General features: G+C 39.9%; 1 protein-coding gene across 8 annotated transcripts in view; it reads right to left on the reverse strand.

Annotated features, from left to right (window-relative positions):
- The window catches only part of znf462 (zinc finger protein 462), a 45,343-nt gene that overhangs the window by 13,750 nt on the left and 13,563 nt on the right, over positions 1-18,030 (reverse strand). For 6 of the 8 annotated variants that reach the window (XM_067483832.1, XM_067483836.1, XM_067483837.1 and 3 more), the window contains exons 2-5: positions 8,678-8,922; positions 3,209-8,445; positions 2,784-2,918; positions 131-543 (exon numbers count right to left, since the gene is read on the reverse strand). In XM_067483832.1, the coding sequence (XP_067339933.1) occupies positions 131-543; positions 2,784-2,918; positions 3,209-8,445; positions 8,678-8,882 (5,990 nt within the window). In that variant the 5' untranslated portion in view covers positions 8,883-8,922. Of the gene's footprint in view, positions 1-130; positions 544-2,783; positions 2,919-3,208; positions 8,446-8,677; positions 8,923-10,010; positions 10,087-18,030 lie in introns of all 8 variants that reach the window. The other 2 variants (XM_067483833.1, XM_067483838.1) reach the window with 2 other exon arrangements.

Consider the following 18,030-nt stretch of genomic DNA (forward strand, 5'->3'; position numbering starts at 1 on the left):
TAAAAAGTCAAGGATTCCTAAACTTAACATGCTGCAAAAATTATAGTAATAACCTTTTAAATATCTGTTTACCTTTGGTTTACTCTATAAAGTACCTTCATGGGATTACGGTACCTTCCTACCAACTCACTTGTGTCTGAAGGGTGAGACAAACTGGCAGTACTGGCAGCTATATTTGTCCTCTCTGCTGAACAGTGCCATGGCTGAGTGACTCCTCTCATGGGACCTGAGTCCCTGCATGGACATGAAAACTCGGTTGCACTGGGCACATGGGTGACCTCCTCCTGCTAGCTGCTGCTTCAGCTGGCCCTCTGACGCCACAGCCATGAGGGCCTTTGCCCTTGCATCAACAGCATCCATCTCTGGATCCAGTGTCTCCGTGGCAACAGAAACACCACCAGAAGCTGTGGAAAGCAAGGGTGGGCCCACTGTTGCAGCTGCAGGTCTCTCGAGGCCATCGGCTTCAGCAGCATCATCCCCCTCCAGGTCACCATTAGTTAGGGTCTCTGAGGGCAGAGTCAGAGGGACCTCACTGACTTCCTGCTGCAAAACAAAGAGGAGATGATGTTAAGTAACTCTGCTTGTTGATTTTGAGAGCTATTAGTTAGGCAGACACACAGCACTGCAATAAAAGGAGAAGGATTAGGGCTGACATTTACTCTTGATAATAGGGCCAGATGATACAAATACCCGTTCACATACGTACCACTTAGTCTTACTAGAGCCGACACCTCATATTAACAGCACATAAGCAACAGTTAGGCATCTCTGTGTTTTTCTGGCTCTGTTTCTCTTACTCACCCACTTTGTTGTCAGTTGAATAGAGCAATACGGGAGTATTTAGTTTTGAATGATCCACATGGATAAAAACTAAAAAAAAAGCCTTTCTATTAAAATTATTAGTTTGAAATATTTTGTAGAAACAGATGAAACACTTGAAAAATAGTTCCAGGTACACTGCAAGCCTGCATGACAGTAAAATAAAAAAAGGCTGCAGTATAGGCAAGTATTAACAGCAACCTTGGGCAAACTAAAACCTTGACCTAAAACTCCGCCGGCATTAGTCAGTTCATATTGAGTTGATTGCACTGTACAAATGCAATATGATAGAAAATGAGTCCAACTGAACTCTCTTTTTTTTAATCCCTCTGGACCGTTTAATTCTGAAGAATAATGAATAATGCAATAACCATACCAAACCACAAGCATCAGTGATTAATCACCTCTGTCTTTTTCATTTCTGGGTACTGATGTTAAACCCTAAAGAAAACATGAGAAAAACTGGTCATACAACAAAACAAGCTTCAACAGACCTTGCACTTTGGCACATCTACCAAGAATAACAAGAACCAACTGCAAAACAAAACATCATCATCATCGGTTTCTACTTCTTTCAACTACTGAAGAGCAGGCTGGTTTCTGCAGTTGTCACAAGTAGACGGACAATCACCGTGACTTTTTTATTGCCTCGAGGAAGCTCATTCTCTCTGTGGAAGGACCTGACCCTGCACTTCATGCAGCCATAAATAAGATGTGGCATCCACAGGCCCAGCCTTGCCATCCAGTCTACCCTGAATGCCGTGTCAGCCTGTTCTTCATCCAACTGTATCAGAAGCCACTGCAGCACTAGAATTTAAGGTATATTTGTGATGCTATAAAAAGGAACATTTATTTTTACCCGCTGCAATGTGTGAAACATACAGTAAATTGTATCTAGTGGAGATGTGTTACATAGTCATGGTCACTGTTTTGTAGACCATGAATGCCTGCAGGTAACCCATAACCTTGAAAGAGTTAAGTGCTGTAAACTAATGTACACAGAACATTTTATTATAGTATACATCTAAAAGTGAAAGTGCAAAAGTCAAAAGAGAAGTTCTCAGTATGTCATCTCTCAGTCGTCATGAAACCCTCTCATTTTAAACACATCCATCTGAAGGACAGACCGAGTGTCTGATGGAAGAAAAGGCCTCTTTTTGGGTGAGGCGTTGGATTCTTAGGCCTGTTCCCCTCACTGGCAACTTCACCGGAATACTAATGTACAAATGGTTACCCGCCACTGCCCTAAAAGTTATGGCTCACCACTCTGTCCTCCACTCCTCCCCTACATGCACTGCAATGGGACAGATTTGCTTGTTTTCTGAGGGAAGCTGACAGACTGTCTGTACCCAGAGGCCTCCGCCAGTAATAAACAAAATGGGAAACATAACCTAACTCCAGTAAACTTAACTGCCGAGCTACTGTAGGATGATGAAAGATAAACAGTTGGGACTGACAAATTAGGTATTTGAAGATCTGTTAATGTAAAAATAGGAGTAACTAATACTGTACTGTAGTTTAACAGATCATATAGAGTTTTGCTTTCTAACTGAGCTGGATGAGAATCTGGGAAATAGGAAGCTACAGTCATCAGCCAGTTAAGTTAGTTTAGCACAGTTAGCTTAGCTTAATTAAGAGTAGAACCAGGTTTTCATCCAACTGTCAGCAAGGATCTAAAGATGCATCTATTTCCCTAAATGTCAAACTATTCCTCTAATGTATTTTAGTAAATGACATTACCAATTACACAATAGGTAAATAAATATATAATTCTATTAATGTATGATTATTATAATGATTTATTTAGTGTATCTGTGTAATGTGTAATATAAATAATGGTTATATGTGGATAAACAATATTAAAATATTTTAGATGTATGTAAAAAAAAAAAAAAAAAAAACCCAAATCAAATAATTCTATAACACCAGTAGAACATTTGGAGAATAAATTCAACTCAATTTACCTTGACATGTCCCTCTTTGACCTCTCCATACTGGACATGCTTCCGAAGGTGGTTGCAGATGGCTCGGAGGGTGGCGTGCACTTCTACACAGAAGTTACACCTGAATCCGATGGGAGCTTTATTTAGAGGACTTTCCTGTACAGAAAATAAAAGCACAAAAAAAAGATTTTAGTCAAAATGTATCTACAAATCATTTGTGGCAAATGTTTTTATTTTAAAATGACATTATTTAACCTTTTAAGGGCAATAACGGTTACTTATTTAATTGTCATGTGCTAAATGCACCTTCAAGTAGATAAATTGTATTTTTAAAAATATTTTCAAATTAATTACTACATCTCACTCACATACACTATAATAAAAGATTTTTTTCCTTCTCTTTTTTTGACTTACAAAGTTCAAGGGAGATATGCTTCTTCACTCACCTTCTCGGGTTTGGTCTCAGGTAGTTCTGCAGCTTTCTGCTTGCTGAGAAGCTGCCTCCTCCTCTCCTGCCTCATGGCCCTCTTCTGAAACTCCTCATTGTGGTTCAGTAGATGTTTTGCCAGAACTGGGAGAGCCAGGAACTTCAGCTCACAGTGAGAACACTGGTACAACTCAGAGTCCTCATCTCCAGGGCTAGGTGATACCATAAAGTCCCTCTTTAAGTCATTGCTGTGGTGGTCATTGTAATGCATAGAGAGCAGCTCGCCTGTGTTGAAGGACAACTGGAAGCATTTTAGACACTTGAATGGCAGCCATTCAACATCTCTATCTTGCTCAGAGTCAAGTGGAAGCTCCACCCCTTCTTTGTCTTCCTCTGCCAATGCACTAACAGCAATCTTCTCTGGTTCTTTGGCATAAATAACGGTAAAGTAGCGACCAAGCTTGCTAGAATGCTGCTTCTTGGGGAAGACACCGGGGTGGCGTTTAATGTAGTGTGACACAATGCTCTTCCTGCTGAAGGCTTGGAAGGCACAAAGAGAACACCTTCGTCTCTCTACAGCCAAACGTAGCTCTTCACTCATTTCTGAATTGTCTCCTTCTGATGACGGTGGTGCTATCACTTTGGTAGGCTTTTCGCTCAAAGTCTTGGAAGCAGCCAGACAATGGGTGTAATAAGCATCAATATCATGGCGCTTCTGGTAGTGTGCTGCCAGGCCTTTGCGTATAGGGTTTGTGTATGAACACAGAGCACATTTGAAGACATTGTTTTTACCCTCTGGCTGAGCACGGACATTGTTGTGCTTGATTCGGTAGTGGCGAGCAATGCCTTTCCTGGTGGAGCAGAAGTATTTGCAGAGCTGACACTTGAATACAGCATGTTTCTCTGCCTTACTGATGGGTAACTGGGAGAGGGCAAGGTCCAACTCACTGACCTCCTGGACTTTTGCTGCATTTGATAGATTACTAGCACTGCATTCAGCTACTGGCTCTGTTTCTTTACTGGAAGAAAAATTTGTCAGTGAAGGAGTGAACATTTCAGAGGCAGACTGATTGTGGTATTTCTCATAATGGATTTTCAGTTTCTCCAGCGTCCCATGTGTATATGGGCAAATTTTACATCTGTATGCACCATAGCCCTGCCTTTGAGTTTTGCACTTGTCATCGCTGTCATTTAAGTCAGTGATTTGCTCTATGTCATCAGCAAAGTCTTCTGCAGTAACTTTCACCAGTGGGTGTCTTTTTTGATAGTGAGTTAGAACACCGTGGATGCGGGAGTTTACATACGGACAGTGACGACATTTATACACAGAACTAGGATTGATGTCTGCCTCCTGTGCAAAATCGGCAGCTTTCACTTTGATGCCTGGGTGCTTCTTTCCATAATGAGTGAGTAGGCCATGGAGACTGTTGTACTCTGACAGACATACAGTACACTGATAAGGATTATTCGAGATGGAAAGATGTGGGTGGGAAGGATGGGGATTGCTTTCTTGAGGTGGTGTGGCAACGACGACTCCACCATCGTCTTCAATGGACTGGCAATTGAAAGATGCATGTTGTTTGGCAACCTGCTGCTGGCTCTTTTCAGTTGAAGTATTTCCTTTGATGATATCCAAAAGCACCGATTCATCCTCTTTGATGGCCCAGGGGTGGACTGCCTGATAATGACTGGTAATGTCCCATATTGTGCAGGCCTCAAAGGCACAGTCTCTACATTTGTAATGCTTAGTTTCCATATTGCCTCCTTGTTGCTGGGTTGTTTCTGGCCCAGCCCATAGCTTGCTGGCCATGTATGTGTAATCAACATTGTGCTCAGGATGGCGCCTTTGGTAATGGAGCAGCAGGCCCTGGGGTTCAGCGTGGGAGTAAATGCACCACTCACAGTGGTAGCCAGCCTCTAGAATGCCATCTTGGTAAGCCCAGTGTAAAATGGTCATGGCTGTGGCTTTCACTGTGGGGTGCTCTTTCTTCAGATGCTTCTTGAGGGCATAGACGTAGGGTGATGTGTAAGAACAGTGTCTGCACTTTAGCGATCGCAGAGGTGTGGCATTTTCTGTGTCTGGAGGGCATGAGATCACTGCAGAAGAGACACTACCTGACTGAACTAACTGTGCACGCTCACGTTGACTCCGCACAATTGCAGTATGACGCCGCACAAGGTCAGCATTGGCCTTGGTTTCTCTATGCTTCTTCTGATAGTGAATGAGCACTCCTTTTACAGTGCGGTTTCCATAATCACAGTGCTGACAAAAGAACAGCTCGTCATCACTTTTCTCACCACTTCCTGGCTTTTCCCCACTTCTTGAGTTGTTAGATCCCTCGTGACCGTTATTCTGAAACTGCTTCAAAAATTGTTTCGGAGCTGCTATCTGCAATTCGTCCATCAGTTTAATCAAACCAGGGGTTGGGGCACCGTGTTTGATATATTTTGCTGTTACTTTTACTTCTGGGTGTCGTTTCTGGTAATGGACCAACACGCCAACAACAGATCTGTTACTATAGACACAGTGTTTACAGTAATACATTTCTTCATCTGACCCATACTGTGCTGCGGCCGATTGTTTTGCCGGTGTAGACATGCTGACGTTAAATGAGGAGTTGGCTACAGATTGTGACTGATCCACTGACATGACCTTCATGGTTTTCTGAATACGGAAATAAGACGCCTTTTGCTCTGGGTGTTTCTTTTGATAGTGGACCAAAACAGAGTGCATGTTGGGACTAGCAAAGGAACAGACATCGCAATCATAGACAACAACACTTCCACCTATAGTTTCTTTGAGAGGGTCTGTTTCAGCAGCGGCGTCGGGGGTCTTGGAGACAGTTTTCAGCACTGGGCTTGAAGAGGACCTGGGTGTTGATGTGGCTGAGTTAAAAGTCTTGGGACCAGAGTTTAGTATTTCTCTCAGGGTTTGTGATTCACCCGTTTTGTGGGGCTGCTCCACTATGTAGCTGCTGAAGATCATGGCGTTGTTGATCTTCACTGTGGGATGCATTCTTTGGTAATGGGGCATTAGGCTCCTGACATTGGGGCTTGTATAGGAACAAAAGCGGCACAAGTATAACAGATGGGGTTGGTTGAAGTTGAGCACGTTGCTTGCTTCAGGGTGATGTTCCATGTAGTGTTGGTGGAGATCGTTGTAATTTGTGTATTCAATGTAGCATTCTAAGCAACGGAAGACCGCACTCTGGTCCTCGGGGTCCAGGATGTACTTAAAGCTGAACTTGATGTAAGGGTGCATCCTCTGGTAATGGGTGCTGACGCTACGAGCTGATTTGTTGTGGTAATCACAGTGTTTACAGTAGAAACGTGCAGTTCCAGGTTCTTCTGAATACTCAATGTTCTCTTGGACAGCACTGTCACTAGCATCAGCAGACACATTTTCACTATCATCTGAGAGAGTCAGTGATATGGGAATGTTTCTGGGCTTTGATTTAGGGTTACTCTTTCTTTTTCCTATTCTGCCTCCTTCATGAGAGATTGTTGATTCTGTTCCATGAAGTTGTTGTGTGTTGTAGGCAAAAACTTGGTTTTTGCCATCATGGTTTCCACCATCTTTGTCAGCACTGTCGTGATTTTCTCCCACATCTTCATCATCTATGTCATCTAGATTTATGATCATGTCTTGCTGGCTTTGGCTTATCTTACTTTGAAGGTTACTGGCAATTTCATCGATTCTGGTTCTCTTTTTGACTGAGGACAAATCCAAAGGCAAGTCATTAATGGACTTCCTGGCTCTTTTACCTGTTACCAAGGGCTTTTTGGTGGCAAGTCCTAAAATGGAGGTCTGAGTTTTTTGTAAAAAGATTGGAGAAGCATCTGCTTCAGAGTCTGGCTGGTCAGTCAGCTGGTTTTCAAAGACAGTGGCATCTAGGTCATCACAGTAGGAATGTTTATGCTGCTGGTGAACCCTCAGACCTTTCAGAGTGGTGGTGGAAAAGCTGCAGAGTGTGCAGCAATGAGGGTTCTGCTGGTCGTTCAAACTGCTGGTTGTCTTTTTTCCATTGACCTTGGAGCTTACATTACCCCCATTATGTGGCTCTGCAGCATTATCATTCTGAGGTTCTGGACTATCATTTGTTAGGTCCATAGTCTCCAGATTTGAGCAATTGTGACTCTGTTTGTGTGTGCCTAGTTTAAGAGGGCTGGTGCAAATGAAGGTGCATTCATTGCATTTGTACACTGTGGTTTTACCAGAAAGGTGAATGTTTTCGATGTGGCGAGAGATGCTCCGTCTGTGCATGGTGAGGAAGGAGCAGAAAGGGCACTGAAATCGGTTCATGTACTTTCTGAAGGGTATCCCTTTAGTTTCCAGTAATTTATTATCCTCATCTGTTAAAAGCTGCTTTGCATCTGCTGACAGGGTTCCAGTATAGTTGGGATCATCTATATCGCCCAACTCATCATCATCATCATCATCCTCTAAGCTACTCCTAGAGTCGCCCTCATTGGCATCCATTGCTTTGACACTGTTAGACACATCAGATGAAGCAAACCTCTTGGATAAAATAGAGGAACCTGTGCTGTTTGGTGTTACTGCACTAAATTGAACATATTCAAAAGATGATAATTCTGGAGCAGACTTATCCAGCAAGGTTTCTGGTGTTTTGCCTAATGGCTCTTCTTTTTCACGAACATCAGCAATACTCATTTTTGATCTATTTGGGCTACGGGATGAGGAGGGAGAATCTGGTTTTGGTGAGCTTGCGCTTGCTGCTCCTCCCAGATCTGCAACACAAGAAACTATCTTGACTTTGTCACTGTGTTCATTCACCACGTGGTTAGTCCAACTGTCCTTCTGGTCAGTCTGATAGTCACACCATTCACAGGCAAATGTTCCCTTTATAAGTCCACTGGTTGATTCAGATTTCTCAACGGTCTCAGAGTATTCTGAAGTATCTTCAGTGCTTTCTGGGGGAACTTTATTGTGATACATTAGTTGGTGTTTTACTATCCTTGCTTTGCGTGGAGACTTGTATGTGCAATACTGACAGGAATACACTTTTGAATGATCATTGTGCATTATAACAGTGTAACTGGGCAGCTTAGCTGTCTCTGAGGAGAAACTACCATCTGAGTCTTCCTCTGACACATTATGCACTTTTTTGGTGTGGTTTCTTAAGAATGACTTTGATCTGAAGTAACGGACACAGAACTTGCACTGGTAAAACGGCAGATGGGTTTCAGCCGTCTGCTTTTGTGACGTTTGGTTGGAACTGTCAGTAGAGTTAGGGCCTAAAAAAAACAGAGAAAATATGTAAAACATGTCCTGAAACAATTTACTGCTATTATTCAAATGTTCTGCTGTTTTTGTTAATAAATTAAGCCACAATTCAATAAAATGTTATGCTCCTCAATAAAATATATGATCAACATATAAGGAAAGATTATTTGAAACAAGAAAATAAGTGTTTTTCTAATCCTCAACAAATTAACTGTAACATCAAAATTAATATGGTAGACATACTCGTTCCTGCTTTAGGCGGTGTGTAATCCTTGTCATCCTTATCCTCATACTCCTCCTCCTCATCTTCATCCTCGTCTTTCAGAGATTCAGACTCATCTGCATCTGCAGGCTGCAGAAAAACAGTGTGTACTTCCTGAATGTGGGTCTTCAAGTCATCATATGACTCGGCTCGGAAGTCACAGCCATCACACTGCAATACCTCCATCACGACAAAGAGGGAGCACTCCCTGGAAAATCAGGGAAACCTGCAGAGTAATACAGAAAGAAAATCATGAGGACATACAGCAATTTCCAAGAACTAACTTCTAGAACACATGTCTAACTCAAGTGACTGAAAATGTAATTTATAAAAATTAGATATATACAGGAGCTATAGTCTTTACAACAAGGGAGAATTTTCATTCAAGGAAATTCACTATAAAAAGCTGCCAAAGAGTCTAAATACTGAAGTAAATTCAAGGCTTCGAGACTAATATTATCCTGGAATACTTCAATAGTCAGTGTTGTGAACATGCCCTTCCATAAAAATGAGCTTGGAGATGATCTTACACGATTACCAAGGGCAATTCCTGCTGTGGATAAAGAATAATCATGTGGAAGATGGATGCCACACTATTTCTACATAACTGCCAGCAAGAAATGTTCATGATTATGTGCTCTAAAGTCATCCTTTCAAAGCACAGTCATTTTCTTGCTTTTTATAGCCTATCAAGATTGAGCTGCAAAGGGATGTGGAACACTGTTTCAATTGTACCATTATTGGGGTGATTTTTTTGTGTAATGATTGTTATTTGCACAACATGATTCGAATTTTGATTTTTACGATGGTTTTACACTGAGAACCGTCTGGCAGGGATAAAAATCATTAAATAAAAACCGATGTTGAAATATAAACTATAAACCATTATGAGGTAGCCCTAAAATGAATGTCACTCACAGGCCTACAAATCAAGCCATGCAAAATGTGTGCTTTCCTTCAAAAGTCAAGATTAAAACAACTTTATTGATCCCATAGGAAAACGGTGGTACCTTTTGTGTAGGACTTTTTTTTACAGCAAAAAAGTTACATTTTATACATAAAAACAAAAGTCTCATGATGATAGGCCTACATGGATAGTGCCACAGATTCATATATAAATTAGAATATTTTCCATTTAAAAAAAACTGAAGCTGTTCATGAACTCTGATAGAAACTCTACAATAAAAAGGAGAATTTAGCAGATGCTAATGTTTCTCAGAATACTAAGAAGGCCCCATTTTTTAGTCCCATCATTCCAAGAACAATGGTGGGACTGAGGAAGGATTATGGGCTGATTTGTCCCATTTTTATTACCTTGGGATAAGCAACAGCTGGAGAGCAGCTCCACAGCTCAGTATTTAGAGCAGACTATTCCATCAGATTGTATGTTCTGAAATAAGATTGGATGAATCAGCTGAGAGATGAAGGTTTTATGTCATTGGCTTCTCTGTAGTTCAGAGTTGGCCACAAAAATGAAAGATGATGTTGTTCCACAATCATTCATTGTGGATTTCTAAAAAACATATACACAATTGATTAATCTAAAACCATAATTGTATAAATTAGGAAATCATAAATATTTAATTAAAAGGTTTACAACATTGAATTTTAGAATCTAAAATAATATGATATTTCTTAAGAGCATGTGAATCCAAGTAAAAAATAAAGTTACAAATTAGCAATGTAAACTTAATTATCAACCTAAAGGATAACTTTATTTTCTAAAATGTAGCATATTTACAATAATCCCCATATATATAAATCTTCAGTGCATTGCTGCTCCTCATGTTTAGTTTCCATCAATCTGAAACCTGGATATCTTTGCTGTTTTCTAAGAAATTATTAAAAACACATTAGCTGGACACAGCACTGACGCGTTTTTTCATTCAAAAATGAACATGATATGAGCAGTTGGCTCTTGCTTACTTCAAATTGCTTTAATGATTTTGCTCTTAGCATTCATGACTATATATTTGAAGAATTTCTCCCCAGAATGTTTTGGAATGAGGGAAACATGGCAACCAGTGGAGTGGAGTTCATCTTTGGATAACAATGAAGGTCTACGGGACAGACAAATGAACTAATCCAGGTTACAGAGTAATTGGCACTAAACACGAGTATAGAATATTCAAATTTAGTGTCTAAGGGAATTTTTTAAAATATAGTTAAGAGCTGAATATTTAAATTACAACAGAATTACGATTTTTACTAAACTGAAATTCCTCACAAGGCTAATGTTAAAAAAGTACAAACATAGTGTAGGGTGCAGCAAACAAGTAGGACCTGTTATTGTCAAGTCAGTTTATTTATGTAACACATCTGAAAAAAACAAAACAGTTGACCAAAGTGATTTACAGACCTATTAAAGCTAACAGTATGGGTAGTTCTGATGTGGGACTCATTAAGTCTGATAACCACTCTCCGTGGATGCATAATCACAAACACTTACCAAAAGAGGCCACTGTACAGAACCAGGTGCACACTGTGATACAAACACTAGTCCCTCTTGATGTCTCAACATTTCAGGATGATAACAGGTTGTATAAACACTATGGACAACTGTAAGGTCAAAACATATCTGAACCTGCATCAATTCGGAGTAGACTGAATTTGCTCTTGTTACTTCCTTGATACATTTCCAGGCATTAAGATCAGTTGGAAAGAAGAAAATACAGAGCGTAAAGTACAACTAAAAGGTCTGTAGACACCAGTGTTTGTGTATACACACACACACACACACACACACACACACACACACACACACACACACACACACACACACACACAGCGTATGCTGCATAAAAGTTATCTTTGTAACAGTCAAAAAAACCACCAGGACAGAAGCTTCAACTAAATTAAAATGTAATTTCCTAAATGACAACTACACTTTCCAAACACGAACACACTTTGCTGAAAGCTTAGAACCCCTTTTACTAAAGTTTCTTCTTTAAAAACCAAAATATTTTCATTGTATTCAAAGGCAATTAATAGTTCACACTACAATCAAGACCCGCTATCGAAATACTGTTCTAATCAGAATATACTTTACATCACCAAACACTGCGGGTCACGTCTTAAATCTGACTAAATCCAGTTTTGACTCCCACCATCAGTTCTCTTTATAGTGTTGCTAAAATACCAGAATAGGGATGTTTCATTGGTAACTGTATTTTTATACTCAAGGAAATAAAGAAGAAATTATAATAAAGAGTCAGTATTATTCTGTAAAACTACCACAGTCAACACTAACTTTTACTCTTCAGCGTTTATACATTTGTGTGATTTGGAGGTTTTCACAAGTCCAATCAGGTCTGCGGAACTGAGTCTGGTCCAAAGTCTTAGTGGTCGAGTTATATTGTGGATAATGTACTTTACTGTGGGTTGCACATTTTCACAATAAAGAAGAATGTTTGCAATAAAAACAGAATATCTGTTATGCTGCTTTTACCCTATCTGTTCTCACACAGTAAAAAGAAAATTGAACGTAGGCCTATTTTATATGACCATATGCAAATTAAGCTAGTACCACCAAAATCAATCTACTCTGCTCCACCAAGCCCTGTTCCTTCCTGCTCTGCTACTCTCCACCACACTCTGCTCAGTACTTTAAATCGTTATTATTGTGAAATTACAGAAAACAAGAATGCTCCAAAACCTACCGATCAAGCAGAAATAAATAAACTTCTCTGATTGGTCAGAAGAGTGAGCCTCACTCAACAACTGTTGTTGATCACAGACGCCCCTGACAGAACCTCTACAATTACAATACATTTTGGAGCATATAACGTATGTTTAAGTAGAGGTAACTTTAAATTGAGTATGTTGAAGTGAAAACAGCTCTAGCTGATGTGAAATTATAGAAGATCCTGTTGAGAAATTGTTGAAAAAAATGCTTTGTTATGAGAGGTATGCGCGATTAATGGTAACGTCTACTAGAAAAAAAAAGATAAATTATGCAATACTAAAACTGAAAAATATAGTCTGATTAGTAGATATTAGAAGACTTTGATTAAAACAGCGATATCCATGAATTGTGGCTTTAATAGCAGGATCAGATTGGGCCCACTGATCTGGATACTGAAACCAAGAAATGTCAAGTGAGATCCAGTCAGACAGTTGGGAATCCCGCCCTGCTTCCCACACCCAACAATCCAGCCAGTGGAGAGCTCCATGTGAGCCGACCAAGCTGCCAGTATGTCCCTGAGCAACCAGGGGATCCATTGTTGTTCAGGGTCAGGTTACAGCCTCACCATGGGCCCCACCCTGCTCTCTTGGCAGTTCACTGCTGTTCTGAACAAAGTTCCCTCCTAATGCCAGGTTCCTTGACATGGATAAGAAGAGAATCCTTTAGTAGAAGGAGGGGAGAGGAATGCCTGAGGAGGGAAAAAAAGAGCCTCCTACACAACCACCATCTGCCTTAGAGTTGGCTGTGTCTTTTCAGCCAGTCAGTCCCTGCGCCACACCAAGTTAATGGGTAAGATTGTGTAACTGCTTTCATCTAGTCAGCTGGGGCTATAACAGAGAGCGACTGAGCTGCTCAGATCCTCCTCTGAGCTGTGCTTCAAGGGCAGCCATTTTAGGAGCTGACTATGTGCGCTTAGGTGTTCAGCCAGCACACAACATGGACCCACAGATCTGATCCTCTTCCTCAAAGCCAGGCAGTCTGTCACTGGAGAGCTGCTGACAGAAATCTATCTGCCAGATGTACAGTGCTGTACCCAAGTCCTCTGCCCACACAGCTCAGCAGAAAACATCTCACACTCTTGCCAGCGTGACTTTGCCTAGTCCTTTAATTTCTCAAGGACATTATCTCTCATATCAAGAGATTTTCTGAAAAATGCTAAAATCCCCATTCCAAAGTAAGACAGAGTAGGTCAGAACAAGCAACACGCCCCAGCACTTTGTGGGAAGAAACACAGCAAGTGTGTCTTCTAGGAGCTGCCAGCTACGTTCCACAAGGGGGTCTAAAAATGTGAGGCATGTCTGAACTTCGTTATCACACAGCTCTGCAACCGTGAGCCCTGAGGAGAAGACAAACGAGAGAGGGGCTGAGAGAAGGGGAAGGGTGGGAGGTGAAGAGAGGCAAAGAGAGGGCATGATGGAGCCACCTGGAAGACCTGCAGTAAGCAACATAGAACAAAAGCCATCAAACTGGGCTCCCCAGATTCCAAAGTCTACTAACATTTGTTAATCACCAACCGGTCTCTCTGCATCGGTGAACTCTGCCAGCAGACACACCCTCTACTCAAACGGGCTGACAGCAGCTGCTCTGTCTGAAAGAGGGCCTTTGAATAAGCCTACATTAAGCTGATTAGGAGTACAGAGGTTTTGTCCTTAACTGTTGGTTAGTGCTACCATATCATGCCGTCAGAGAGAGAAAAATCCACTGATGTGTTACATTATTATATGGCAGGCATCCCTGCTACAGATAATTTATCTGGCAAACAAGACAGGACGAGAATCTCGCCTGTACAGCCTCAATAATTAATGACCCATTGATTAAAAATGACAGTCTGCTTTTTAAAGGAAAATACAGTGGTAATAACAGAAGGTAGCCTGAGCCTTGGAAATTGATTTTTTGCAGAGATGAGATGACAAAATCAGAGAAAAAAAATCAATACATTTTTAGTTTTAAGAAAGTTACAAACAAGAGAGCAAAAGACACAGAGAGAAGTGAAAAGGCCACTGCATTATATGTCTAATTCTGAGCTCTTTGGGCCTCCGTGTTCAATAGGTTTCAGAAGAGAGCAAAAAAAAAAAAGACAGCAGAGAAAGAGAAAGATCTCATTGTGTCTGGAGAATTGCAAAAAAAAAATGTTGCGTCACACGACCAGGAAGCATTTGGCCTCTTGTACAAACAGGAGACACAGAGCTGGAGATCAAGATGGTTCCTCCCATAGTCTGATGTCAGCAGCTGTGGACAACTCATCTCACCAGATCTGACAGTGTGCGTAACAGTGGCTCACACACAAAGAACACACAGTGCTTATTATAAAGCAATCTAATACAGTGGTGGCCAAATGACACCTGCTTGATACAGATGTTTCTGGGGCTGTTTGAGACAAAGGTTTACAGCTCATGTAGGTGTTTGAGAATATTATAAGTAGACTTTAGTTTGCCAAAAAGATGTCTTATGAAAAAACAGCTATTCATTACTATTATTCATTATTATAAGCCTATTCCAGTTGTTATTGATCGAGAGGCAGGGTATACACTGGATAGGTCACCAACATATCTCAGGGCCAACACAGAGACATACACAGAGAGACAAACAACCATTTACACCTATGGGTAATTTAGAGTCACTCCACAAATATCCAAATCAGCAAAACCTGACCTCAATATTTAAAAACTTAAAAATCAAGTAAGATATATAGGTGGACGGGTAATGGTCAGTTTATGCCTTGAAATTAAATTACCAACACACTTTTATGTGTAATGTAATAAGTCAAGATAATGATATTTAAAAAATGTAATTCAGGAACCTACAGACAGAAAGATCTGAGAAAGATCTTAAATATTTAACTTTATGGAGAGGTAAAAGCTCTTTAAGGCCTTTTCTTTTTACATTAAAGCACTGACTTCCTAAGTGATGAAAGTGAATATTAACCAAGTACTTTATGCATTGATAACATTTCAGTTTTATGTTATTTAACAAAATTATCAGATTGATCTCAAGTTACGCTACAGGTTTGAGCTCTAAAATACTTGAAGGACCTTCTGACTAATTTTCAACAATACCTGTCTTTATCACAGAATAACAAACCTCTATGCAGCCTTTGTACCTGAAGGCTCAAATCATTGTCATGAAATCCAACATCTGCTGATGCAAGTGTGGGCTAAGTCAAGCAGTAGCACGAAATATTTATTTTGGCACCAAACCTTTAATGATTCTCTTTACTAGATACAACTGAGAGACTTTGAAACAAAATCCCTACTTCAGTCAAGGTTTCTGTGTTCATCCTACACCTGGTGACTGCATCATTTAAATCTAAGATTTACAATAGTATTGGATGATAACATTCAAAAAGGTTAATAAACACTTCCAGGTTAAAATTTCCTCTGTCCAAATTGTCATTAGGAAAGACTAGTTCAGGAAAACTGGGGAAGTCAAGACAAGCGCTGAAAGACTAAAAAGCTAAAAAGTTAAAACCTCAAGTCTTCTGGGCAGAAATCAAAAAGCAAAGCCCCAAATGGCTTTAAAGACCTGCAGGTAAGTCGAGCTGACACTGGAGTGATAGTGTGCCAATCAACTGTGCAGTGTTGCTCAAACAGCGTCTACATGGACAGTTAATGAGAAAAACAAACTACATGTGACCTCATTACAAAAGTCAGCATCTGCAGTTTGCAAAACATCTGCATAAGACTCCTTTCAGAAACAAGTCCTGTGGACAGATGACGTTACAACTGAGCTCTTGGGCCACACTTACCAATGGTGTGCTTAGAGAAGAAAAAGAAAACAGCAGCTTTTGATAAAAAGAACTTTGCCAACTGTCAAGCACGGGGGTGGAAATGTTCTGCTTTGGGGTTTTGTGGCTGCGAGTTTCTACTAAATAACTGTAAATTCTGGAGGTAAATGTCATAGAGTCGGTGAAGAAACTGAGTGTGGCTTCTGCAACCAGAGTTATCTAAAGCGGACCTGATAGTCCACAGGGAAAAAGAAAAAAACCCTGAAAATATCACCTAAAATATGAAAAAAGAGAACATTTCAGAACTTCAAATGATCTATAAAAAGAGAGAGCACTAAATCAGAAAGATTGCGACTCATAGCCTAAATGTTTGCACATATACAAGTAACTGCTGTTCAACTAAAAAGTAAGTCAGTAAACATTTAAATGGAAGACTGCAAAACAGGCATTTGAAGACTTCAACTTTGGTTTTAGAAAATTGTGAGGGGGCATTTTATTTATTTTTTTTTTTGGCATTTTATGGCATTTAAAAGATAACAAAGATAACAATCCCAGACCAAATGACCAATTTCTCCACTTTGAAACTACAATTTTCTCCTTGAACACTAACACGGAAACACAACAAGTTTCCATTTTACTGTGAAAGAAACCTAAACAGTGAGAACACAGTACTGCAGATGTCTCAAAAAGCATTTTGAATCTGTACATTGTTAGTAAACGAAAAGAAACATGCTGAGGACAATAAAACAGGTGCATAACAAAACTACCAACATATTTCAGTGTGTGTCTTTCACTACCAAGCTACCCAGAGTTACAAATAGAGTCAGGACAGACACCGTCTTAGGATGAGGACAACTGAGTCACTCCTTCCACATCTGTGGGAAATCTTAACAACTTTTCTGCTGGAGCTGTAGTGAACTCACTTGACTTTAGTATTCTTCTAAACCACAAAAAAAGTTTTGATCTGTAATAACTGCATTTTCCATTTTATCACAGGTTTTAATGCATAAAATGTTTACTTCCCTTTTCTTAAATACCCATATATATAGAAATAACTATATTTCATAGAATTTTCTATAATTATTGTGGGAAGCTGTGAGTAAGTCTACAGATAAAACAGCAGCACAGCTGTGTAAAGTTCATCCTATTTATGGCTGCCAGTTCACTAAGTAGATTAGCATATCTGATTTGTCTTGCAATAAGTTTTTTCATCGATGGATTATTTAATGGGCCAAATTCCAGGAGCCCAATGGGCCAAACAGTTTAATATAAAAAAACAATAATAAAAACTAGCTAAAGCATACTTGAGAAGGCATTTGGCAACTGAGCTTTTCTGGTTAATTAAATATTAGTATTAGTATTAGCATAGTGACATTATCTGTGACTCATTTTTATATTCTTGTTTTAACTTTCCACCAGCATGACCGATGTTGTGTAGCACCTGTGATAAATTGCTGAAGGTCTTATTTTGTTTGTGTTTTGTCTATTTGCATGTGTTTTGTTAAATTACACTGAGTTGAGCTCCTAGGGCCACCGTACTTCTCAACTGTCACATTATCTTTAACATCTTAATGCATTTTTGCTGGTGTTGCTCTGCAAGTGCTAGATGTGTAAATAAGCAACTTAACAAGTTCACCATTTCAATGTAGGGTGGATACAGTAAGTCATTGTTTTTTCATTCAAGATTAAAAAAACTGAGGTTTTGAATAAAATGTAAATTAAAATGTGTGTTATGAGGCCAGATATATTTATAATATAATTTAAGCTCATTCTTACTGTGTTATTTATGGTGAACAGAGACAGGGCTGCCACAGACTGTGTAACTATAGCCAAGGGGTAACCAGGAAGTATAATTAACGTTTATACTGTCAGCTAACATGCAACCATATGTGTGCGCGCACACACACACACACACACACACACAC

The sequence above is a fragment of the Channa argus genome, chromosome 18 (genome assembly GCF_033026475.1).
Source record: "Channa argus isolate prfri chromosome 18, Channa argus male v1.0, whole genome shotgun sequence".
Classification (NCBI taxonomy): domain Eukaryota; kingdom Metazoa; phylum Chordata; class Actinopteri; order Anabantiformes; family Channidae; genus Channa; species Channa argus.